Source organism: Carassius gibelio, chromosome A10, assembly GCF_023724105.1.
Source record: "Carassius gibelio isolate Cgi1373 ecotype wild population from Czech Republic chromosome A10, carGib1.2-hapl.c, whole genome shotgun sequence".
NCBI classification, from domain to species: Eukaryota; Metazoa; Chordata; class Actinopteri; order Cypriniformes; family Cyprinidae; genus Carassius; species Carassius gibelio.
Window position 1 is genome coordinate 19,935,293 of NC_068380.1, and position 26,822 is coordinate 19,962,114.

General features: G+C 34.7%; 1 protein-coding gene across 3 annotated transcripts; it reads left to right on the plus strand.

Moving 5' to 3' along the window:
• Window positions 1-8,910: 8,910 nt before the first annotated feature.
• Window positions 8,911-26,418, plus strand: LOC128021488 (SH3 domain-binding protein 2). Of its 3 annotated transcripts, none has more exons than XM_052608738.1 (13): window positions 8,911-10,692; window positions 17,579-17,718; window positions 19,013-19,115; window positions 20,360-20,477; window positions 20,575-20,642; window positions 20,953-21,035; window positions 22,060-22,116; window positions 22,385-22,898; window positions 23,513-23,621; window positions 24,099-24,154; window positions 24,475-24,553; window positions 24,839-24,898; window positions 25,085-26,418. In XM_052608738.1, exons 1-13 carry the CDS (start codon window positions 10,607-10,609, stop codon window positions 25,238-25,240), a joined length of 1,629 nt encoding a protein of 542 aa, XP_052464698.1. In that variant the 5' UTR covers window positions 8,911-10,606; the 3' UTR covers window positions 25,241-26,418. The 3 variants fall into 3 exon arrangements, with proteins under 3 accessions (XP_052464698.1, XP_052464696.1, XP_052464699.1); XM_052608736.1 differs by having other exon boundaries at window positions 8,918-10,692; window positions 23,510-23,621; XM_052608739.1 differs by lacking the exon at window positions 8,911-10,692 and adding an exon at window positions 15,111-15,908 and having other exon boundaries at window positions 23,510-23,621.
• Window positions 26,419-26,822: the final 404 nt, after the last annotated feature.

Below are 26,822 nucleotides of genomic sequence, written 5' to 3' on the forward strand. Positions count from 1 at the left end.
AGATCCGGGGGAGAGCTGCTTGTTGTGGTGGAAATAATAGGAGTTGGACAGAGGAAGTTTCTGAATAATGTACATTAATTAATTTCATAATACATTTTGAAATTGTTAATATCTAAAAACACTGTTTAGATAAAAAATTATGTTATAAAAAATATTTTAATGTTGAATGCTTATAGTTTAAGATGTTAAGGATATAAAACAATCTTTTTAAGGCATTGGACCATTCAGATAATTAAGATTGAGATGCTAGGTTTTAATAAAAATTTAATTATAACACTTTTGCAAACACTAAATTATTTGATAGAAGCATGTCAAACTTGAACAGGATATTAAACATATTCATATAAATATTTTTTTTAAATCATAATGTATAAGCTTAAAACGGTTGTTTTCACTAGGCTTTTTATATTCATGGTTATAAGTCAGATCATGCATAGGCGTATACCCAGAAATCTATTCCATAAATACATTTTAAAAAATCCTTTCTACTGTTAAACTTGCTTTGAATAATATAGCCTGTCCTCTGTCGGACAAACAACTCTAAAAAGAAACGACCAAACAATAGCAGACCACAGAAATGTCAATAATAGTGGGCAGAAGTTTGTTTAAAGTCCATTTGTTCATCGAATGCAAGATTTTTCATAAAACTCTCATTTATCTGTCCAATCAAAACAGTTGTCACACTTCAGACCCAAAGAGCTTCAGCACAGTCAAACGTACTGACAACTGCAAACCTACTGTACTTGATCCATGCATCGCCCTGACCCGACGGTTACCCATCATTCCTGCATCCTGTCCTTTCTCTAAACACTGTAACTGGGTAAAGCTGGAGCATACGCTTCCTGGAAGCTGCATGCAGTGTTGGTTTGTCTCCGCCAACGCTCACCCGTGACTGGGCCTCTTCAAAGGTAATTACAGAGTCACACGGAGGCTGCGAGATCGGCTTGAGTTCAGCCTTCTCTGAGGAGGAAGTGGACTTACATGGTCACCACTGGGGTGACGCCCATTGCTTTGACCTGTTCAGACATGGGCCACATGCTGCTGGTGATTTAAGAAAGGTCAGGAAAGTGTGGTGTTTTCAAAGAGTGTGGTCTGTCTATGTGTTTTTTGGTTATTTTTGGTAACAAGACCTCCTCTGCACTCTTTTTTCCTAAAACACCAATGAAACATGTTTTTTTCATTGGGACTGTATTTCATTTTGATGCTTGAGTGAAACAGAGATACATCTTTTAGTTTGCTTCATTGCTGTAGTCATATTGTTTTAAATTACGTTTTGTGTAATCCGCTACCAAACAATGTTTACAGAGTTGAAGAAATGTTGATGACATCACTCGCTCTCCAGTGTTAGTAAATGGGTGCCGTCAGAATAAGAGTCCAAACAGCTGATAAAAACTTCACAACAGGCATGTGACGGTATAAAATTTTATTTTGCAGTAATTGCTGAAGCTTTTATCACGGTATACGATATTATCACAAAACTGAAAAACTTTGCAAAAAGTGTCATGAAACAGGTTATATATATATACAATAAAGCAGTACACAAAAATGTATAAACTAACATTTCAAACAGATTAAAGTGCAAAAGAATGATAAAAAAAACAATAGGTAACACTTATGGTCTCATTAGTTAACCTTAATGAATGCATTAACATCAATGAGCAATAGCTACATTTGTTACTGAAGTTATTATTATTTGTTAAAAATATGATGTTAATAATGTGTTATGAAATGTATTAAGTATTTTAGAAGGCCTATTCAGTGCTGCAATGAATTTGAATGGCTGTTTGAATCATTCAGATCCTGTTCAGAAACACAATATTGCATCATCTTTGTTTACTGGGTTTCCAGGGTAACAGCTGTATTTCTGCTGTTCCTCCAGTGCCACCTGCTGTCCGAGAGTGAATGTGCATTTTCATTCTCGTCTCCGCATGCTTCTCATCCGTGCTTGGCTTCTGATGTTTACATCGGAGTGTGCATGCGTATTTGAAACAACGTGCATCGGTGTTGTGCATTTTGATTAGTTGATGGGAGAAGTAATACATTTGTAATAAATAATTAAGCCCTATTCACTGTATTTTGTAGTGCCCATTATAAAAAATATTGTGCATGTTCATTACCGTGATATATCGTATATCACAGTCCGGGTCTAAAAGGGTGATGGGCCCAGAGGATTTTGAGATCGTGAATGTGTTTTTGAGGGGGCTAAATAGCAATACAGTGCACAGGGCCCAGAATTCCTAGTGATGCCCCTGACCACAGGAATAAATGCTGAAATGTGACAATATATTACAATGAAGAAAGCCATCTGAAATGTATTTTTAGACTATTATTGACTCTTTGTATATCTTTATAAAAGTCATTTTCAGCAGTTCACACAATGGAGGAAAAAATAGATCTACTTTGTTGTCATTTATGAAGAAAATGTGTCAGATAGATTTGTAGACAAGCACATTTTAATAAAGTATAAGAATCACTGCATTTTGCATCAATGACTCATTTATAGAACATTAAAGGCACTCGTTTGTTGCCACCTACTGGCATAAATGTGTAATATCTCTGAATAAACCATTGAACATAACGTTTTGGTCAAGGGATTCAAAAAATGTGTTGAAATGAATACATATATACAAATATGAATTCATGAATATAACACAATTCTATAATTTTAATAATAATAACTGTCTAAAAATAACTCGTGCCTATGCATGATCTGACTTATATAATAATTGTCACGTGATGTAATAGTTTGTTAAATCAACAGAAGCTTTGGTGTGCTCTTGAGAAAAAGTTAAAAGTAGTTCATTAGAGTTTAAGTAGAGGAATCTCTGGGCTTTTTAATAGGATCGTATCCTTTATTTGATGCTATACTTGTCTTGAGAAGTGGCTATTTTAAGTGGTGACCAATGGCAGGGGTTTGTGACATGCTTTTTTCCCATTTCCTGTCAGAGACGTGAAGCCTGTTAAATGTCTGTTTGAGGGACTTTACAAGGACTGGGGAGTCGCTTTCTCACACAGTGCAACAAAACCTTGGTTCTTTTTAATTATTGCCTTCTGGTCCAGTAATATCATCCATATTCTTGTGCCATATGAATGATCAGTGGCCTTCTGCCTGTTAATCAACAACATATCTCTGTTTGAGAGCATACCGAGGAGAAACAGTGACCTGCATCAGTTGACCTCAAATAAATGAAAGGTGTTGATGTCTCAACAAATTACTGTAATTAGGGCCTTCTTGGGCTCTCTGAAATTAAGAGGCAGTCCAGACTGCAGTACAGGTTTTCCCATAGTGCAGTTAGATTATATTTATGAAGTTTTAATTAAAAATAAATAAACTAATTTTGGAGTTTGACAATGAACACATTGAGACGAGGTCCCCATGTTTGTGATGACCCTGATCGCAACACACAGTTATACTGCATAGTTCAAAACAATGTGAGCAAGCAAACGAAGAAACACATTCAGAAAATAATAATAATAATAATAGCCGGGCACATTTTAACAGTTGCTGTTATGTGTACATATGATAATATATATGTACAATGTATAGACAAAGTCAAACTGTCCCCACAACAGTCCACATGCAGGGGCAGTTGCAACATTTAGTAAAATGTTATTATTATTATAATAATAATATTATTATTATAATAAGATTATTATCTTGTTCGTACACAGATAGAGACTTCAAAAAGTTAAATTGGCAGTATAAAAACAAAGAATAGAATAGAATAGAATAGAATAGAATAGAATAGAATTTACGGAAATAAACATTTTCAAGTAACAACCATGTTTTAGTTGATTATTGCAATTCAAAAACTGCAAAGTACTAATTTAATCAAAATCAAGACTGGTGTCAGTTAGAGAAACATAGCCACTAAGTTAAGACTACTGTGTCTTTAGAGCTAGTTTGAAATAACAGATGTTTATACTTTCTATCGAGCATTCAAAATACAGAATTATGGCAAAGAGCGTATCATTTCTGACAGGCACTGTACGCAGTAGACCAATCACAACAGACTGGGCCATTAGACCAATCAGAGCAGAGTAGACTCAGGAAAAAAGGACTTTAGAGAAACTGAATCTAGAACTGCTTCAAACGAATCGAGAATTTGATAATCATTGGAAAACGAGGGGATAGTGAATGCATATTATGAGGAAACAAAAATGTCATTGCATTGCATGCATGTAATCCTATTGTAGGAGACTCCCAAACAATATTAGGAATTAGGCATAATAGAGGGAACTTTAAACTGTTATTCTAAAGTCTATAATCCATAATAATGTTTCCTCCAGTAAAAGGTTCATCCCCTCTTGTCCTTCACATCAGAATACATCAACATATTTGTTTAGAGCTATTTTGGACTGTTTTGCATGTAAGCCGTTCTTGATCTTGCATATTTCTCTCATTATTCACACAAGATTACTTTTTCAGTGAAGAAAGCAAGATTATAGGACTCGGCAGTTAAAAACCTCTTAATAATGGACTTGTTTCTTAGAAACACGTAAGATTTTAACTGAGTGACCAGAGAGGTGTGAATTACTTGTACATTACTGTGATGTTTATATCAGCTGTTTGGACTCATTCTGACGGCACCCATTCACTGCAGAGCATTCACTGGTGAGCAAGTGAACAGACTCATCTACATTTTGGATGACCTGAGGGTGAGTACATTGTACATTTTTGGTGAATTATTGTTTAAAATAAAAACAATTAAAGAGGGTAAAAATGCAGTTAGTTAACAGAAAGCAGTCTCTGTTTTGTGCTTGGAAAGTCAAGTGTGCTCATAGGTTGTAGTTTGTTGTATTTCCATCAGCAGGTGGAGTCATTGACCAGAACAAGAAGCAGTGGATTCCTGTCATCAAGTAGTGAGCTTGCCTGACATGTCTTGGGACACATTGTTTTGACAGTAATTCCCAGTACAAATACAGTTTAATGGGAACTGATTATATAAATAAAATAAAATAAAATAAATATTTTTATGTTTGCAGATAGTTTGAACATAAATCTAGAAATCCCAAGTTTTCTCTCTTTACAAATTATATAAGATGGACTTGGATTGCAATAGCCTTATTATTATTATTTTACTGACACCATATTTATCTGAGAAAAAGAAGGTCTTTTGAGTCATTGTAAATATTTCCTTTGAATAGGAGATAATAATAGAAACCAGTCGCAGATGCGTGGGTTAGAGACATGCGTCAGTCGCACATTGAGATGTGGGTTGACTTGCATCGGACACGTTCACTTCCTCTGCACAATTGTTGATTGTTGAATCTCTTTCAAAACAATAGAATGATACAGTTATTCAGTACAAAGCAAACAGATCAAAAACCAGATTAAAGAGGAAAGGTTCTTCTTGACTGAGGCTTCATCAAAGAAGATGCATTTTATCAGTTTGTATCTACCTCCTGAACTCAAAGTACCTTTGCTGCGATTCAACTCCTTTTAACAGAGAGTAATTAGTGGTTCTGCTTTCATGACCTATACTTCAGTTGTGTGTGATGTTCATTATCCGCAGAAGTTAAGGGCTCCTGTGATGTGGCTTGTTTTTCTTCTTTCCTTTTTTGAAGGGCAGACCTTGAAATCACTTTGTGTTATTAAGACCGCTATTTCACCCAACATATTCTGTTAAGCAAGCTTCAATAATGAGAGCTCTGAGAAAAAATAAATAAAAAGAATTAACTTCATAAAGTATGTCCATCTAATTTGTATTATTATTAATGTTATTACTGATACAAACGGCAGGGATGTATTTCTAGGATCTATTTCAAATAAAGGCTGTACTTTTAAACTTCCTGTTTAGCAAAATAAATAAATACATAAAAATATAATAATCATATAATAAAAAACTAAATGTACCACACAAATCATCATATCAGAATGATTTCTGAAAGAAACTGAAGACTGGAGTAATGATGCTGAAAATTCAGCTTTGATCACAGGAATAAATTACATTTTAACATACTTTCAAATACAAAACAGTTATTTTAACCCTAAAAATTTTTTTTCTTTTTTCTTTTTTTTTTTACTTGACACTTATTTTAGATTTTAATGTTTGTATCCCGGAGGATATGACACCCCTTCAGGGGTATAAATTCACTGAAAACAGAACACTAGTTTATTTATTATAACACTTTGGAATATAGACCTAAGGTTGGTCTCTTTTTAAAGAAGACACATAGCAGATTATTGCTGAAGTGAAAGCATAAAAAAAGCATAAACAAGTTTAAGTTTACAGTAAAGATAATGTAGTATAATGTTTTTTTTTTTGTTTTATATTAAATAAATATTTGATCAAACATGTTAAAACTGCTATAAAATCAAAGCCATATGTCTAACCAAGCTATGTTTCAAATTTGAAGTTGATCTCACAAAAAATGTGGTTTGATGCAGCTTTCTGTCACAAATCAATCATTTTCTGTCTCAATTTCTCTTGTATTACTAAACAGTTACCAAATATGGAACTTTGACTTTCAGGTATTTTGTCAAGAGTACAAAAAGATTTGATTTTCTAACACACAAGCCACAAAGTCTATATAAAGGTTTTGATATCTTGATTTACACCCCTAAAAGAGCAACGCATCCCCTGAGATACAAACATTTAGAGACAGATTCCAAAATATGGAAGCATTTAATTCATCAAATTTAAATGTAAACCTAATAAGCTTATGCTTTTTAAACATGTAAGTCCCCTTCAACATGTGTAAATATGTGAACTAGGTCAACTTTTATAAGATTGTGAGTTGATTTCCCGCTGCAGGGGGCCATGCAGTTTTAAATGCTTCCTGTGAGGTACACAGTCACTTCATCTAAATATTCACAACAAACACCCTTTCAACATGAAACTCTGGTCTAATATATACAGCCTTGGTGAGCAAAAGAGGCTCTTTCAAAAACATAAAAAACTAAATCCCGCCAACCCCAATATGTTGAGCAGTAGTGTATTTTAAGAACAGAATATCACACACTTTCCGCCTCTGTCTACATTTTGTCTGGATACAGATAGAAGACAAAGAAATGAGTGCCTTTTGGATTCAGTGAATAATGCAGTCATCATATGCTCTGATTAGATTATCAATCTTTTGATAACCAATTCACTATTTTTATTTTGATTTCATGGGATAAACTTTATATTAAGTGCCTTTAACTACTACTTTATGTATCATATGCTATTCTGTGTTAATTATGGTTAAGTGCTGACTTATATTTAGCTAAATTATAACTTTTAGAAACCATTTGGGAACATTATTAACCACTAAAATACTTTGAACAAACATTAAAGTTACAGGACAAATGTTTGTTCGTAACGCTGAGAGAACCTTGCCAGAATGTTCTGAGAATGTTCCCCGTTAGCTGGAATTATATTAGTGTGCTAAAACTTGAAATCATGTGACGGTCAGCAATGTGAAGTTTAGTGACAAAAAATACACTGCTGATTCTGCATTCTGCAGCATTTCTATTCAGTTGTTGTGAATGCGGCTTGAAAATGGAAAGTTCGTGGCACTGGTCTTGACTCATTGTTTTCCACTCTTCATTGCTATAAAATTTGTGCTAGAAAGCATAGAGACTAAAAACAGATAAAAACTATTTATATAAAACTACTCTGATTTCCGTATGGTAATTTTTACCTGCTAATCTGTCTAAAAAATGTTCTTTCTGTTCTGTTTTTCGAGTCGGTTCTTTATGCAGATGTTCTTGAATAGCCCCGTGTGGGTGGAAGATGGTGGTGAGGTACATGGAAAACAAACAAAAAAGACATTTAAGACACTAAAGTCAGTTTTCACTTCACTGTGCTCATTTACTAGCCACTTGCTGGAAGTTTACAACCACACGGCCTCTGTAGTACTTCCTTTGTTTGTGGGCTTGTGTTGTTTGTCAGTCAACTGTTGCTTTTTGATAGTAAGTAAGATAAGTGTAAGTAATAGTTAAATGCTAGCAGTTATTTATATTTAGTGGAAGCATATACTATTTGCAACTCAGTCTAGAACACAATTTTATATAATTATATAATTGTATTTATCAAATTCCTACCTTTTTGGGACCATACTTCTCCCTGTAACCCACCTCTAAACCTGTTTATTTCCCTGTTTGTTTAGACACTTTATTTCTACTTTTTGCATATTTTCTTTAAAGCCGTCTTAGTCACATCAAAAGCTAAAGCCACTGTTTTTCTCTCCACATCACTACTTATGCTACCAGATCTGTTTCTTTTGTTATTTTGTCTGGTTCAATCAGACTAATGTGAGTGGAGTTTGTGTAAATAGCCTTTGCTGAAAAGACAAGTCATTTGCACTTAATGTGAATAGACAGTCAATTATTTTTAAGTGTCTCGCAGCATTTTATTTATGCATAACTTAATCCCAAACCAATAGTGAAAATGTTGACACTTACTCTTCAGCTATCCTGGCATTTTATTCAGGAAATTAAAATATAATTGCTTCATCAAGATAACAAATTTTTGCATGTAAAAGATGCTTTTAACATTAGTTTCCATATCTAGATACGGACCTCCATTAGAACAACAATTTCCTTTGAACTAAATTAGCAAGAAATAAAAAAGGAACTATATGCTGAATAAGTGAGACTGTGCAATAATTTAGCAGTGCAAAGAATCATGCATACGCTCATCAATGTGTTAAGATGTTCAGTGGGTGGCATTGCTGATTGAAACCAAGCTCTTGATAAAGCAACAGAACAAAGGCAGAGTTGTAAATGGGAGGATCATAAATAGCACATTCAAGTGCAGCAGAGAGGAAGTGGACTTCTGCTCACTACTAACCACTGACTTTAAGCTCACAAGCGAAGCTCCATTAGATCATCTCAATGGGTGAGTCCTTTTAATCATTCGAAACAAATTCCTCTTCATGATGCCTGCTATTCTGTTAATTGTTGCTTTAGAGATTTTGCTTTTGGCTTAAAATACTGATCGTCGTTATCAGGAGAGGCGATGCAACTTGTGCACATCCCACCGAACTGATGAAAAAGAGAAGGAACTCGTTCGAGCTTGCATCCTCTTTCAGGGGATTTCTGCTCGTTTTTTATTTTTAGGGGATGTTGTAGAAGCTACACTTTCCTTTCTTAAATGAAACCAAGTCTGGATTTATCGTCATAATAAGGCCATAGAGCCAGTGCTGTAATTTCTATGGCAAACTATTGTCGTTGAAATAATCCCGTCATTATTCAGTAGTTTTGAAGTACAGTTTAAAGAGGATCGGTTAAAGATCATTTTTATGGTTTTAGGTGCCATATAAGCGGATATACACCAGTGGAGTTAAAAAAGAAAATAATAATAAATATTTTAGACACCGTTGGGTCCTCTTGTACAATAAATGTAGTATCTGTGTTTCTATTTGAAAGTTTCTCAACACAATCTCAACTACTTTGTATTTTATTTTGTCGCAAAATGTAACGATTTTTATATAAAGTTGAGTATACTCACAATACATGGGCCTACTTTATAGCAACTGCTTGATTGCTTGTATCGTCGCAACATGTAACTATATTATTGCCCGGTTCTAATCAGTCCTGAAGAAGTTAAGATATTACAAACATTAACATCGTGATTTCCTGCAAAGCAGCTTTGAAACAATGTCTCTCGTGAAAAGGGTTAGCCTATATTTGACTAGACTTGACGAATAACCGAGGTCACTGAATTAGAGTTGTAATTCTCTGTAAAGTCTGATGCAAAAAAGTTTGCTTAAGATTGTATTACAAATTTGGTCAGCCCTGTGTCATGTGTAATGACTTACTATAGTCTGGTCTGTATTACACAGGCAGCAGTGTTTATAAAAAGGAAGTAAGGAAACGCTTTGTTTACCTTTGGGAGCACCTGAATTTGGTTCAGGAACTTGACCATATATGACTGTTGGCATTCAAAATGCAAAATATTTGTTTATTTAATCATTCTACATAATTTGAATAAGATACAGAAGTGCAACTCAATTTTTGGTAGTTGTTAGGTGCTTGCTGATTGGTCAAAACCTTTCCTGACCAAGATTTGACTCTGGGTTTTTGGGATTTTGTTGCTCATATCTGTGGCAATTATGAATCTGATTCTTTAGGACACATTTGATGCACAATTTGTGTAGCAAGGAGTTACACATAAAAGTTTAGTACTTAAGAATAGGGTTTGTTCAAATCCTTAACCTTAATATGAGCGATACCAATAGTGATACTGACTGTCACTCTCAATCACGAAACTACGAAGCTTCACACAGAATACATCTGTTTTGGTAGTCTTCGGTTTCATGAATGAACTTAGAAGCCTACAAGCTACAAGATATTTCAAGGAGTCAACATAGCTGTTGCAAGCTTGCCAGACTAGCCGCCTCGACTACGTCATTTCATGTTAAAGGAGGTGGAAAGTCCCTGTCAGTGAATTCAAATTCGGAGAACTTCGGCCAATCAGTTTGTCCATACAGCCACCAAAAGGAAGTGACTTCGTGACACAGAAAAAGAGAATGCCAGTGTGGGCCCTGAGAGGAAATGACTTGCACTGTGCATGAGTCTGAGATCATCAGTCGTGCCTGAACCCTCAACTAACTCGAACTTCCGACTGTACGCCGCGCATCAACCAGAGAACATGGTGACAGACACCAGCCAGAACCAATGGCTCTTTCAGTGAAACAAAAGCGCTCCTTTGCTCATCTGCAACAGGCGCATGCGAAGATGTGCATCCAGGAGTTCTGTAAAAAGTAAGTATGCGGGTTTCTTCACCTTGGTGCTTTTGTAGTCCTCCTACAAATCCATAATCTGACACTGATTCAATGTTCAAAAGAGTATTTTGCCATTATTTTCTGTTTAAACTTCAATGTAATTCCCTCAAGTTTGAGGGTTGCTACAATATTGTGGACTAGTACTGTGCTAGACTAAATAGTAAATGGGATACCTTGTGATTTCTCGTCGATTTTAAGAAGTACAGTAAAAATGTGGCTAGTTTGTGGTGATTGATTGAAGCGCACCCACATGGTGCCCACAAAATACAGCACTGCTAATGCGTGCTGCCAACATATAATCTGTAGTAGTTTGACTCTAGATAAGCTTTAGATTTAATGTCAAGAAGATGTACTTGTTTTTCATTTATACTCATTATTGCACCGAGTTGCAGGGAAAATCCCTGGCACATTCAAGGCCGCAAGATGTACTTTACACTACACCTTTAACTCCTACCTCATGTTAAATGTGTTTACATGACCTTTTCAGTCTGGATGCTCATGCATTTGAACAGATTAGAATATGGGGGCGCATGCAACTGACTGAGAAACTTTGGTGTTGTTATATCTAACCTTAGTAGGCAGATGTCCTGTCGGGCTGTGTTACAGGTGTCTATCATCTCCTGCTTTATTTTAAAGCAGTTCTTCTGTTTCTGGAAGTGATGTGCACATATTAAATGGCAGGAAATGAAAGAAGGGGATATGTGCAGAGCAAATGTGAAAATGGGATATTTTATTAACGATAGAGGCTAGGTACACTAAGTGCACATAGCGATTGATTCAATTGACACTGTTAAAACAGCATGATTTTTTCTGATATTTATACTTCATATTAAATGTATAAATCCTTCATTTGAGATTTATTGTGATATGAGATTTGAAAAGGGAGGGGGAAAAGTTCGGCAAAAGGCGGATTCGAACTCGGGTCTATCACGTCAAAAAGACTACAGTACACATTTTACCATCTACACCATTTGAGCTGATGATCCCGGTTGACTTTTATAGTGTTGACTATTTGCACCTAGTGTAAAGAGACACTCCGAAATAATAACTGCATATTCTTGATTCCATAACTCTACCCCATACCGAACCTGATTTACTACAACAATTACCATACGTACTATCAATAAGAAGCAAATTAGGAGTTTATTGAAGGAAAACTCTTAATTAATAGTGAATGTCTTCGCTAATATAAAGTGTTAATAAAATATGTCCTTTTATATTAGCGTAAAGGCTATTTAAATCATAGAGTTTAAGTATATTCATCTTATAAATGTACTAGCATAAAAGGTTTAAAAATGTAAGGTATTTATTAGGTATTTAATCTAGGTTTAAAGCTACTGTGCACTGTAGCTTATTATTAATAATAATAATAATTGAAGTTGCAAATACCATTATAAGAGTATTTTTTACAATAATATTTCAGTCTTTCTGCTTCAAAATTAAACTTATTAAATGCGTCATGTGTCTATTAATTATGAAACTGCAATTCTGAGTGAAAATTGTTTCTACGCCAAATTTTTCTCAGTGTGTAAACCGTGATTCATGCAATATTAATAATAGACCATGTTACAATGTGACCAAACATTTCCACAGAAAGAGGCTGTCTTTTTGACATGGTCAGTGACAGACAAGAGTTTGTTTTATGTGATGTGTCATTCAGGATTGCTAAATTTATTGATATTACCATAAAAGACCAGCGAGGAAAAATCACCCTGACCCAGCCATCTGTGAACAGCCGTACAGAAAACATTAGAAAGACTTAGCGGACAAGTACCAATTATGTCAGAAATCGGGTGGAATGTACAGACATCTATAGCCTACTTTCTCTACTGATAATATCGCATGCCAAGCACCTAATAAACCTGATTTTTCCTACGGTTAACCATACAATATGTGGACTAGTTTTAACAGGTGCTTTAATGTGACACTCAGCTGTGCTAATGACATTTAAAACCCTGTTCTAGATTCTACAGGGGACTTACACATTGACTAAAGACTAAAGCAGACTACAAAACCATAGTCGGGTTTGGCTTGAGTTAGAAATTGCAAGTGAAAAACCAGTTTAAGTGAAGATATTTGTCAATATGTTGGCTAGCTGCTAGCCTCGCTAACTCTGGTGAACTGGACAAATGACATCTTACTATAAAATCGAACTGACCTTCATTTGTTGCTTCTTTTAGTCAAATAGATGAGGTATTTTATCCAGCCAGTTTAAAGTAACTTTCAGCATCCAGTTTAGGTCACTTTGGATGTCGGATAATAAGGCTGGGAAAGTATATTTACAGTTATATCGAATGGTTTCATCTGTTGATTTGTTGTTGGTGTAGTAGTTCTCTGAAGGTCTTAGCTTCTGTACATTGCATAGTGGGTCGGTACAGTGTGCGAGACACCTCTCAGATGTTATATCACCTAAGAGTGAGGACACAGTTTATTCTTATACTCAGCCACATCTAAAGAGGAGGTCAGGGTCTGGTCATTGTGAATGGAAACGTTGTTAAATGTCTCGTGTGGAAACACCGACACGCCACTGAGCTTCGATTGCTTTCATAGTGGAAATTGATACTTTTCACTTCACAAATTCCTAGTCTTATTGTGGACAGTGCCCTTCAAAGAATACACTTTTACTCATTATTTTTAATCAAAGTGCACTAACTTGCACTGCCTCTGAAAAAAAACATTTCCACTGATGTCATCATAACAATGTGGGTGGGGAAGAAAGCCAAATATGTTTCAGTTTCCTTCTTCTTCTTCTTCTTCTCCTTCTTCTTCTACTTCTTGTTGTGGACGGGCTGACTTGAAATCTTGTACTTTCGAGAAGGGGGAACATTAGAGTGAACATTGTGGTCGTGTGTGCATTAGTGAATTCCTCCAAGAACTTCTTCCATAATTTACTCCTTCATTTCCCAAATCTATGATCGTATTCGTATGTTATTCTACACACACACACACACACACACACACACGCAAAAAGGAAAAGATTATAAATTATTACAAAAGCATTGTGGATCATACCACAACCATGTGGCTCCATTCTGGTGCGTTACGTCCACTCTTCATTCTTCATCCTCTTTCAAAAATAAATGTTTGGCTAATTCATGCTTGTCAACACTTGGAGTTATGTTTCTAACAACAGGATCAGGAAGTTGTTTGAACAAGGCTGTAATCTTCCCCACCCCACCCTGTTTTTTCTTTCGTGTTGTTTTTTTTTCTATGACCATGACCATCCTGTGTCCGATTACGGCCTGTGTGTGTGTGTTTTTTTTTTTTAAGATTAATACTTCATAGCTTAGTGTCACCCATGTGTTTGTTTGCAATAGCACTGCACTGCTGGGTCATTCTGAGTAACTGTTGAATACTTGACTAGTTTTTTGGTTACACTTTATTTTAAGGTGTCATCTTACAATAGGGTTAGGGTTTGAATTAGGGTTAGTTGCATATCCAACATGTAACAAGGACACGATAACTGTTTATTTAACAGTTTATATGTGTGTGTGTGTGTACTATATTTTGGCGACAAATTTGTACCCAAAAGTGAGCAAAACCTGACAACAATCACAAAAAAACCTTCATTTGGGGACGTCCTCAGTTGTAAAACTGGTATACAAGTAAACTATTTTTTTTTTTAATTAAAAAAATGCTGAAAGTTTTTTGTGAGGGGTAGGTTTAGGGGTAGGAGTGGGTATACGTTAAAAAGTATTTTATCTTTTTTTAAATTTGTATATAAAAACAATAGAAGTCTATGCAATGTCCCACTATAGATAGCTAAGTAAACGTGTGTTTGCATGTTTGCGTGCGTGTGTGTGTGTGTGTGCATGTCTAAAAAATACACAACAAACTAAATAGTAAATGTAAAGCATGTAAAATCTTTCAAAATGTTGAGGACTAAAAAAGCAAGAAAAAATACTTAAAATATACGTATTTAAAAATCTTTGTTTGCCTAATAGTCTATGATAATTGAAAAAAAAAGGAAATAAACTTTTGAAAATAATTATTAAAAGTGTATGTATGAAAAATATGAAAAATATGTATGTATGTATGTTGCACACACTACATGACAATTTTAGAGGCATTACATTTAAAGTAATCTGGAATAAAAAATGTATCTCTCTTTCTTTTGTTTTAAGCACTAAAATCGTATAAATATTTGAAAAAACTATTGTTTGACTATATATAAAGCTATATAAAGATACATAGGAAATTGCTATGTATTATGGTCAATAGTAATTATTTATTCTTATAGTTAATTCATGATATTTTTATTTTAAAACCAAATAAATAAATAAATGTGAAAATAATGATTCATATGTGTAAGGAAGATATGGTGTGCATGCCAGAATTTTAGAAGCACTACTTTTAAACTTTTTTAAATTATTATTATTATTATTATTTTCATGGCAAATGGCATAGGATGACTTTTTTAATACTTTGATACAAGACTGTTTAAATAGTAATAGTGATGCTGGCTTAGACACACTACTTTAAAATAGAAAAGAAAAGACACATAATTATATTCAGTTGCACAAGTGTCAACAAAACACACTTGCCTCTAACTTGTGATAAATGACACCTGATGTCAATCATGGTCGGAAACATTGAGCAACAGAGATGAACAGACAGTCTGCTAGTAGAGATCCCCTGCAGACTCAGTTTAGCCTCATTACATCAACACCAGATCCTCAAGAGAAAGAAGAACTTCTGTTCAGAAAGATGTCGCTGGTCATTTGATTTCCGTGAAGTGTAGTCTGTAAAGGTCAAGAGCGTTTGCTGACAGTGCCACACTAAACTTCTACTTAACTCCTAAGAATAGCGTCTCTTAATCACAAGCACGTTCCTGGACCGTAATTCTTTGGTTGGATATTATGATGTCATGATGAGATGCACTATGCCACCATTACACTTCTCATTCAGGTCACGATTGTCCCGTGGGATTCTAATCTCCCCGCTCCACCCAGTGATAGATGGACCGTCCTCCGTTCCCGTCTGTGTCTGCTGACAGATAAGCCCCTCGAGGGGCTCAAACTTTCCAGAGGAAATGTAGGGTTTCCGGTTCTGTCTTTGTGCTGGTCAGATTCAAGGTTTAGAGATAGCTGTGAGTTCTGTGGTGAGACAAACTCTTGATGCTCTCTGGTCTCTTCTGGCAGTATGTTGAGAGAGAGTAAAGCCGTGCAGAGCATCAGAAGATGCGTCAGCAGAAGGTAAGTGTGTGGGACGCATTGGGACGAAGTTTGTTTGGAGTCGGTTGTTTATGTGAAGTACAATTATGTGGTGTTTATGATCACAAAATACTGCATATTCTATGAAATTGTGGATCTTAAGCATGAATTTTGTTGTGGTTCCTGTGATTGTATTTGATGCTTTTGGATGGCTGTTGTGTTTTTTTCATCGTTTATGTGTTTTGACTGAGTTTTTGTTTGGTCTGTGATTTGTTATGTCTGGTTCCAGTATTGTCTGCTCAGATGTTGAAGGGTTTTTTTGTCGTTTAGTTTTGCGCAGTGGTTCTCAACCTTTTTGCCTCCAAGGCCCAACGACGTCCACAAAAATATTCAAAGGCCTCTTGACTTTTCCAGTTGGGCAGATTTTTTTGGCTAAGTTTTAAAATGTATATATTTTACTCACAGTTTTATCCAATAAAATATTTTAGACCTTGGCATTGTAAGAAAAATTTAGAATTATAACGATTCACATGGATTTATACGATTTTATAAAATAAAATTATTTTAAATGCTTTTAAAATAAGGGTTCATGCATCCAGGTTTTCCAACGAAATCCAAAGAAATTGTCAAAAAAGAAAGTGAATTAAAATAATAAATATCTTGAGTTTAAGTTTATTTGAAAGCTTGTTTTATCTTATATTTAAATTATTTTGAGTCATCTTGGAGGTTTGCTGAGGCCCTTAGTGGCCTAAATTAAATCGCCAAAAGTAGAAGTCTGAAAGTAGACGATCAATAAATGAAGGGTTTGCATGACTTCACCATCACTAAACTTCACTCTCAAAACTCTTTCAGTCCTTCTATTTAAAAAAATATTTCCCCCTAAAGTTCGTGTTAGAATAGTTTGTAAGAGCCTGGTTTTAAACACAATGAGGATGTGAAAGTGACGAGTCAGTACATGAGTTTATCATGATGGATTAAATGTCCCGACAAGCTCTGCAGCGCCATTTAGCAACTTGATAGTGACCAACTTTTTCGTGATGACTAAAAACTTATTTCAACAATTGACCTAATTTCAAGCATTTAACTAAAAAATCTTCAGGATGATGGAGATGCAAATGTTAGTTTTGGCCTATACACAAATACATAACTCCCACACTACAGAATTCTGGTCTGTTACGTGCAGAGGAACATTGTTCAGATTTATTACATCAGCACATCAGAAGAGCTCCTCTGCACAAACGATTCTGTTGGTCTGAGGTTTACCCATGCTCGCCCATGAACAGCATCTCAGACTGATCTCTAGATCTCTGATAATGAGAAACTTTGATGTTTATTAAGAAAAATATGTCGTCTGAACTCCTACGCTTATCTGCTGCCGTTCCTAACCTTCTTTTCTTTACATAATTGTAGGTTTACCACAGTGAAGTGGAAGACGTGTGCGTTCTGTGGCATTGCTGTGAAAAAAACTTTTTTAAAACCTTCATTTTTAAGATTGTTGAATAGTTTTAAACAAATCGTAATCTGAATATTAGCTCATCTGTGATATGGCTGGAGTTTTTCTGGTAGTTTGTTATTGTGGATGTTTGTTGGGATGTTCTGGGTGGTCGTATAAATGGTGATCATGAAGTAAGACGCCTCAGCACTTCCCCCGTCGAGTATGAGGCTAACACATATATTAGCAATCAAAAACCAACCTATCTTGTTATTTACAGAAATATGGCTGCTACGCCGGTCTCCTGGCCCATTCCCATGAGGGCTATCGGAGCTCAGAATCTGCTCACCATGCCAGGAGGGGTCTCCACATCTGGATATCTGCACAAGAAAGGGGGCAGCCAGTTCAGTCTGATGAAATGTGAGTTTTGCACGGCTCGTCAGTCAACAGACAAAACACTAAATGTGTTCAGTGGGCATACAGAAAAGAGTCACTGCTTTAAAATAATCATATTTTGTTGCTTTGCAGTCTGAAATGAAGCAGCTGTATTTACTCAGTGCAACTTATGACATCCAAGTGAAAGATATAACACCAACATGTCAGAAATAAATAAACAGAATGGGGAAAAATGGGGGGAAAGGAAAATTCTGTCATTTGCTCACCCTCACTGTTGTTCCAAACCAGTATGACTTTCTTCTGTTGAATATGCAAGAAGATATTTCTGAAAAATTATTTGGTCCATACAATGAAAGTAAATAGGGTCCAGTGTTGTTTGAACCCAACTGGCTTTCATTCTGAGTGCAAACAGAGATGTTCTTGCTTGTGTTCAGTGCAAAACACAAATTCATGCTGGTTTGTAATGATATGATGCTGAATAAATAATGACTACATTTTCATTTTGGTGTGAGCTTCCCCTTTAAAGGAATACTCCTATAACCAGTAGATAAATAGCTGTTAGGCTAATCTTGTATGTAATGCAATATTTCCAAAGTATTACCAGTTATTTCAGTAATTTACTGCTGGTTAAGGTTACTCCGGAAGTCAGATGCTGTTTCATGTTGACTAGTCTGGAATATTCTCTGCCGTTTACTGTAAGGTTCAGTTTGTTATCATTAGATATGCATTAGGTGTCATAATTAGCAATGGAAAAAACACTTTGTTAACACTTTATGATAATGTTCCATTAGCTGCCGTTGGTTTATACATGAACTGACAACTAGCAATACATGTCTTTATTAATCTCTATTAAGGTTAGTTCATAAAAATACAACTGTTAGTTCATTTCGGCTCAGGTTTATTAAATCATTTAAACATACAGCTCTTGATTTTAATACAGTGTTATTAAATGTTGAAATTAACATCAGCTATAATCAGTTCTGTTTTATCTAATGTAGTTAACTAATGAAAAAATACAAACTGAACCAAAGTGTTGTAAAGTTCATTTGCGTTTGTTTTTTAACGTACTTAAACATTTCAAACAGTTCAGGTTGTATACATTAATATTAAGTTTAGATCGAAAAACGCGCTTCATTGTTCGTAATGCTTAACGCATTAACAAATATTAACAAATTGAACCTTGCAGTGAGGTGCTACAGAATATTCCTCTTAAGAAATGGACACCGAGCGATTATAAACACTCGCTTGTGTGCTGAAACTATTGTGCTGTTTAATCTGGCTTGGAAAGACATATACTGAGTTTCTGCCGCTTTCACAGGGCCTCTTCGCTTCATCATAATCCACAAAGGCTGCGTCTACTATTTCAAGAGCAGTACTTCTGCCGCACCTCAAGGAGCGTTTTCACTCAATGGCTACAACAGGTTGGTTGTTAGCTGCTTATTTCCACTGGTTACTTTTATAACACTGCATCTGTTCGTATGAGGTTCTGATGCATCTGTTATCACACAGGCAGAGAAAGTTTCTGTGGCCCACCTCTCCATGCTCAGTTTTGTAATACGTATGTTAAGTTACCAGTGGCCATCACATATATATTCACAGACCACATCCCGTCCACAGCTGTGTGTTCTTCGTGTGGCCTGTTTTTAAGCGCTTTAAGAGTTTCGATTCTGCACCAGACTGTCCTGCATATGTGTTTCCTGTGCATAAAAGAGCAACGATTGCGTGACGGTCGTATGTTCTGTCAAATGTTACACTTTCCATGAAGTTAAAGCGGTGGAAAGTGTTTCGATTCCTGCAGTGGGTCTCCCTCAGCAGGTTCACTGCACCATATGGTGAGCGTGTAATTATTGTGCATGAGTTTTTCCTGCTGTGGTTGGGTAAAAATAGCCCTCTGAATTAATACGGCAGAGCACAGGGAGTTCTCAGATGAGCTAGACATACCGTGTGTCTCAGGAAAACTGTTGTTTAAAGTACATTTTAAAATACTTTTACAGGAGGATTTGTTCACATCATTAACCCTAGGTATATATTATTAATAACAACAGTAAAAAAAACAGTAGTGATGGAAAGCATTCTTGAGTTTTTTGTTAGGCTGCATTTATTTGACCAAAATACATTAAGGACAACAATATTCTTAAATGTTATTACAATATAAAATAACCATTGTCTATTGTAATATACTTTAAAATCGAATTTATTCCTGAGATCAAAGCTGTATTTTCAGCATCAGCCTTCAGTGTCACATGAGCTACAGAAATCATTCATATATACTGATTTGCTGTTCAAGAAACATTAATTTTTTACAATTATTATTATTATCAATGCTAAGAACAGTTGTGCTGCTTCAGATTTTTGTGGAAACTGTTACATTTTTCTTTAATGTCACTTTTGATCAATTTAATGTACCTTTTGCTTAACAGAAGTATGAATTTATTCAAAATAAAGAAATAATGTGCCATTATTTATTTATATATATATATATATATATATATATATATATATATATATATATAAATAAATGCACACTATTTCTTTATTTTGAATACATTTGAAATAAATATTTATATATGTATATGTATATCTAGACCCCCAACTTTTGCATAGCAGTGTGCATTTAAATTAATATATATTAATTTTCATTTTATTTTTTGGTCTTGCTTGGCAGAGTCTTACGTGCAGCAGAGGAAACAACATCCAGCAACGTTTTTCCTTTTAAGATCGTCCACTTCAGCAAGAGACACCGTACGTGGTATTTCTCAGCGGCGAGTGAGGATGAGAGAAAGGTGAGATCACGTCAAATAGCACCGCACAACTAAACGGGTTAATGAAAATAAAAATGCAGAAATAAAATTCAGTGTGTATTTATTTAATCTCTTATAGAAATGGATGCGGATCTTAAGAAAAGAGATCAACTATTATAATGATAAAAGGGATCTGCCTCTTCCAAGGTAAACCCTTCTGTCAAATCAACCTCATTGAAATGCTCAGTCACTGATAAATACATGTTGTACTTGTATAACACATGTGCTTGTATTTTCAACTAAGCTTTTAAAACCACTAATGATGCATGAACTGGAAATAAATAATTCTTACACGATATGGTTTTTACCTTCAAGTCTTATCTTTGATTTCTTGGGATTTTGTACAGCTGTATCCTCTTCCTCTTTCTTATAAATCACTGCTTGCTAATGCAGTTCTCCATTGAGATTTTGAACTGTCTTCTGAGTCACCTTTCTCTCAATTTTCTTGTTTAAACAGTGATGATTTAGATTCGGAGAGTTTATACGGTCAGTTAGAGGAGCCGCTGGAGATCAGTCCTTCAGAAGAAGATCCTGAAGCAGGTGAACACTGAACAGACATGAAGGATCTTCAAACATATGTGTCTATAAAATGTTTATAGAAAAGTATATACAGTTCATTGAATAAAATTAACAGATACAACTTTTGATTTTTATAAAGTATAAGTAAGTGTTTAAATGAAATATTGCTAATTTTTAAATAAAGTTACTAACAAATGGAACCTTATTGTAAAGTATTATCAGTTAGATTAATAACTGCTGTAAAAAGTTGTTGATAAAACTGTAGCCTAATTTAATTAACTTTAATAAACAAAAAAAAATTGTTATTGTTAGTTCATGTTAGCTAATGCATATCTTAATGAAATATTAGCTAGTTTGTTATTGCAGTGTTACCAAAATTATAATTATTATAAAATTATAATATCCTTCTTTAAAAAAAAGGGCTTGTATTTAGTTCTGTCAAATTATTAATTGCGATTAATCTCATCCAATGTAAAAGTTTTTGTTTGCAATATATATGTGTGTGTTCTGTGTATATTTATTAAGCATATATAAATACACAAACATACATATATATATATATATATATATATATATATATATATATATATATATATATATATATATATATATATATATATATATATATATATATATATATATATATATATATAGGAAATATTGACATGTTTATATGTTTTTAATTATATTCATATAATTTATATTATAAATAAATATTTTTAATATAAAAAAAAAAACATTTTTATATAGGCCGACATGCATGTGTGTGTATTTATATATATATATATATATATATATATATATATATATATATATATATATATATAATAAATAAACACAGCACACACACACGTTATGTAAACAAAAACTTTGATTTTGGATGCGATTAATAGCAATTAATATTTTGACAGCACTACTTGTTGTTATTTTACTGAATACATTTACTCTGTGAATAAAAACGTTGCAAAAAAAAATACAATAAAAAATTGTGCTTGACTTGTTTTCTGTGCATTGTGCATGACTTAACTTATGTGTTTTCATGTAGATTATATGATGCATGATGAAGACAGCGATGGAGACGATGGATCGCCAGTGCCAGCAGGTAGATGCATGATTTTCTTTCATTTCTTCACCCTTCAAAAAAACACATACGAAGCTGTCACAAAGCTAACAGGTACAAAAGTTGACACATATTTGTACCTTATTAACCCCTGAAAGGTAACACCTCCAGGGTGATCGTTTTGAAGCCACTGATAGTTTTCTAAGCGTGAATGGATGGAAATTAGCGATTGTCACATTTCGAGACCTTCACTGAGAATATTTAGCACTATAACCACACGGTGGAAAAACTTTTTGGTGTGTTTTTCCAGGTCAACCCACGGTTCCTCCTCCACCGTATCCTCCGCCCCCTGTTCCTGTTCAGCCGAGAGAAAACCGTCTCACAAAAGGACCGCTGCCTCCGCTCCCCCCTCCGTTCAAAAAGCCGTCCTGTACAGCCAAAGGCCCTCCTCCGCCGCTGCCGTACGCCCCGCACCTAGAGAAACCCGACGTACACCTGTCAAACAGACCCCCCGCTGGCCCCATGCCTCCTTTACCCCCTCCAAACAGCATGAAGCCCATGTCAGGCCCGTTCTCCACAATGCCTGCTTATGAACGGAAGACGAATGCCTCTCTGATCGGGAATACGGCGTCTACTTTACCCATCGTTGAGAACCTTCAGAAAGTGATTCTGAACTCGTCGAAACAGCACCTGGGGGAGAAGCCCACCCCTGGCCCGCGGCCCGTCTCGCCTCACCCGTCCAGCTCCGTCAGCAACAGGCCGCACGGCCAGATACACAAGCCCCCGATACCAACCAAACCCAAACCCAGCAGACCCTCGCTCCAGTAAGAGTCTTTCATTCCTCACTGAGATCTGTGTCTGCTTTGGGGTTTTGTTGAGTTGCACCGCAGACACTTTCATGCCTATGAAATGTATTTAGGGCTGGTGTTGAAAGGGTTAAATACTTTCATGAAGAGTCTTATCATATACAGTGTTTGCATAAAACATTGAAAAAATCATGTTGGTTTCATATTATGGTTTCAGTTTTCAAGAAATGTAATGACTCTGAAAATGTCATGTGGTGTAACCAAACAAGAATTAGTTTGAATACATGTGAGCGTACACATCTTAATCATTATTAAAACAGTGGATTAATCAGCTTGAATTAATATTTTATATGATATTCTGTTAAATACTTTTCAAGGCAAAAAGATTTTTACAATGAATTTAATGCATAAATATTACGCTTTTTGGAAATTCAGACTTGATATTTTATACCTATGTATATATATATATATATATATATATATATATATATATATATATATATATATATATATATATATATTGTGATAAATAATTATTATGGTTAGGAATTAAAGAGACTGAATTTGAACGCTTCTCTCGTTTGGATGTGGAAGGTTATTTATACAAACTGTCTGTGCCTTTTCCTCAGAAGAGCATCCCCGGATGGACAGAGTTTTCGTTCTTCTGTTGAAGAAAACCCTTTAAAAAAACGAGTGCCCGGCAAAACTGAAGAAGACTCAGAAGATGAGGACTATGAAAATGTGAGTTCACATCATCTATAATATTACTGATATGGCTTGAGCTCAACTCGAGTTACTTTCGGGTAAACGTCCATTTAACACGCTGATATTGTGGAAACAGATTCTAGTTCATTTTTTAAAAAAAAACATATTTTTAATTTTTAAAAGAAAGAAAGAAAGAAGTGCAGCTGAAGGATGTACATCTCAGTTCTTATAGCTTAGGCTCGTTTAGTTTGAGTGTTTTAAGGAGCGATGTTAAAAATCTTTCTAAACTTTCCTCTGACTATTGAAGCAGAAACCATGAGTCACTTCCTCAATGTCTTGCTGAATCGAAATAGATTGTGGAGGATTTGACATGATTTCTCAGTCTTAACTATTTTGTTTTGCTGTTGCAACATTTACCGAGATAAGTTATTTTTTTAAACAGGGTCATCTAACCTTTGACCTGGTTTTGGCGTGATAATAATAATCCATTTTGTCACTTTTGTTTCTGATCAGGTGAATTTGCCTCCCTCTGTTTTCGTGGACACAATGGAAACCTTTAATGTCGAAAGGTAAAAGTATTTGTGTTTATTATTAATTTTGTGAAGTTCGGTTACTCGTGTAATGCATTGTTTGTATTGGGATACACACAATAAAGAACCCGAATCCTTTAGAACAGTGATTATAACCCTTTTTGGTTTCTTTGTCCGAACCAATATTTGAAGTCATATGCAGTATATGAGCATGATGGTTGTATTTTTCTTTGTGTTGCTGCCCTCTAGTGGAAAGGACTGTTTTTGCTTGATGGGGCAGATTTAACTTGTGACTGATCTAGTTCAGTGTCTCTGTGTAAGATCGCATTGCTAAAAGTGTCTTCACTCACTGATTACAGATTATTTAAGGACACATACACCTGTCCACCGAACGGTCTGTACTGCATCCGCAAATCAGGAACAGGAAAAACGTCACAGGTACGGACTACTTAATATACATATTCAGGGTTATTATATTATATTATATTATATTATATTATATTTATTTATTTAATTTATATATATATATATATATATATATATATATATATATATATATATATATATATATATATATATATATATATATATACATATATATATATATATATATATATATATATTTACTATAAAAAATAATTGAAAAATATATATAATTATGTAAGATATATATTTTTAAATGTATTTGTGTTTACATTTTTTTTTTTTTTTTTTTTTACACAGGTGCTGGTTGTCTGGGACATGGATTTAAATAAAGCCAGAAATTATCGAATCTTTGAGGAGGTCAGTGTTTCACATGGACATTAATCTACAGTAGATGTAATATTAACATCATTAGAGGCTTCTACAAAGGCGAGATGTGTTATCACTCAGGGATTTGACTGGTAGTTTTGTAAATACTTGTCCTGCACAGTTTCTCAGTGCAGATCGAACTCATTCTCTTTTGCCCTCTGGTTTCTACATGTACAGGAGCAGCGGCTGTATCTGGAGGCAGATCTGACTTTCCCGTCTTTATCTGTCCTGGTTGAACACTATCACATCAACCCACTGCCCAGCAGTAACAACTCAATGCCCAACTATTCCCTCTGTTTACATACACCCTTCGGCTACGTCCCACCCAGGTGACATCGAGCCCCTGTCCCGTGCTGAAACACCCCAACACCTGGTGCTGGTGCTGGGCCTGACAGCGCCACCTGCTGGTGAACACCTCCATCACATCTGAGCACTGGGAATATCAATGAATAATAAATCAGTGCTAATGAACTGCTCATTTAAGTCCAGCGTTCAGAAGGGAGTCTTAAAATCACAGTGACAAATATCCAGTGAACTGAACAGTATTGAACTGCAGGTCTAAAGTACACATGCTATACTGAATATGTTAATATATTGTAGCTTGACTGATTGACATGTCATGTGATTAATCGCTGTTTGTTTTGTTTATTGGTGTGTTTATCTGCGATATCTAGTTCAACTGCTGTTAAGTGTTTTGATTTGACGCCACTAACCTTGAAACTATAGCTAACCCAGAGATTATTTGATGCTAAAAGATGCTCGCTGTGTGGAACATGGCCGGATCATATTTCAATCCAAAATTAAAAGATAACAATTAGAAATTGTTCATGGCTAAAGGAAAATTGTGTTTATTTTTAGGACCATTAGGATTTGTGTTACTGTCTCCCTATTGCATCATGACAAAATTATGTAATGCATTATTGTAATATTATTTAAATATCATTTAAATAGGGAAATATTGGGGAGTATTTTGCTGTCTTTTATTCAAGCTGATTGTGAAAATAAATAGTAAAATAGTAATAATAATAAACAATAATAAAAAGCAATAAAAGAACAATACTGGTATTAGGAAAACCCATTAAAATTATTATAGATTTTTATTTTATTTATTTTTTTGTAAGAATTCAATAACAAATCTACAAATACGCTTAATTTTTATGCAACATATTTTTGGGTTGATTTGTATGTTCAGCCAGCTGTATGAAAGTTTGTTGTTAAATATTTATGTCCCAATATTCATGTTTGTGATGTCATCATCGTTGTTATGAAGTGCTGCACATGACGGATCTGAACCACATGTCATTGTAAAAAGCCTGAATGTTATTGTAATATTTCAGTTATATGTATTATTTTACTGTACAGATTTTGTATCATAGTGTACATTATGTAAGTCATTTAATAACTGGATATTATGATGTTTGTACACTTTACACTGTTGTGAGGTGAATTATACACACTTTTAAACTAAATACACATTTAAAAAATAAATCAAATAATTAAGAATTGGAAAAGACTTGCTTATTTACATATGCAAATGAATAAGAATAGTGACAACACAATATGAAATTCTTCTTGACTTTTTCTTACATAATAAAATAATTCCACCTCAAATCAATGTTTCATATACATGGAAAGTATATTTATAAATGATGCTTAAATTGAATGCTTTCAGAAACTACATTTTTAATTGTGTTTGTATTGTTTCTGTGGTCGATATAATTCTTGAAAATGAAGACAGAACTCCAGATGGCCTCATATTCTGCTAACCTGATATATAATTTATGACAAACCAAACTTAGCAATGCAGTAAAGGCTTCACAAAAGCTTATTTGACAAATTACATAATTAATGACTAGAGGACTTCAATGTCGCAAGCCAGTATGTTCCCTTTACTATTTTAACTATTTCTTTAGTA

Coding starts and splice junctions, on each gene's coding strand:
- LOC128021488 (XM_052608736.1), top strand. CDS start 10,607: ATGGCTCTTTCAGTGAAACAAAAGCGCTCCTTTGCTCATCTGCAACAG. Junction 19,116..20,359: donor TCACTCAATGGCTACAACAG/GTTGGTTGTTAG, acceptor CTTGCTTGGCAG/AGTCTTACGTGCAGCAGAGG. Junction 20,478..20,574: donor CGAGTGAGGATGAGAGAAAG/GTGAGATCACGT, acceptor AATCTCTTATAG/AAATGGATGCGGATCTTAAG.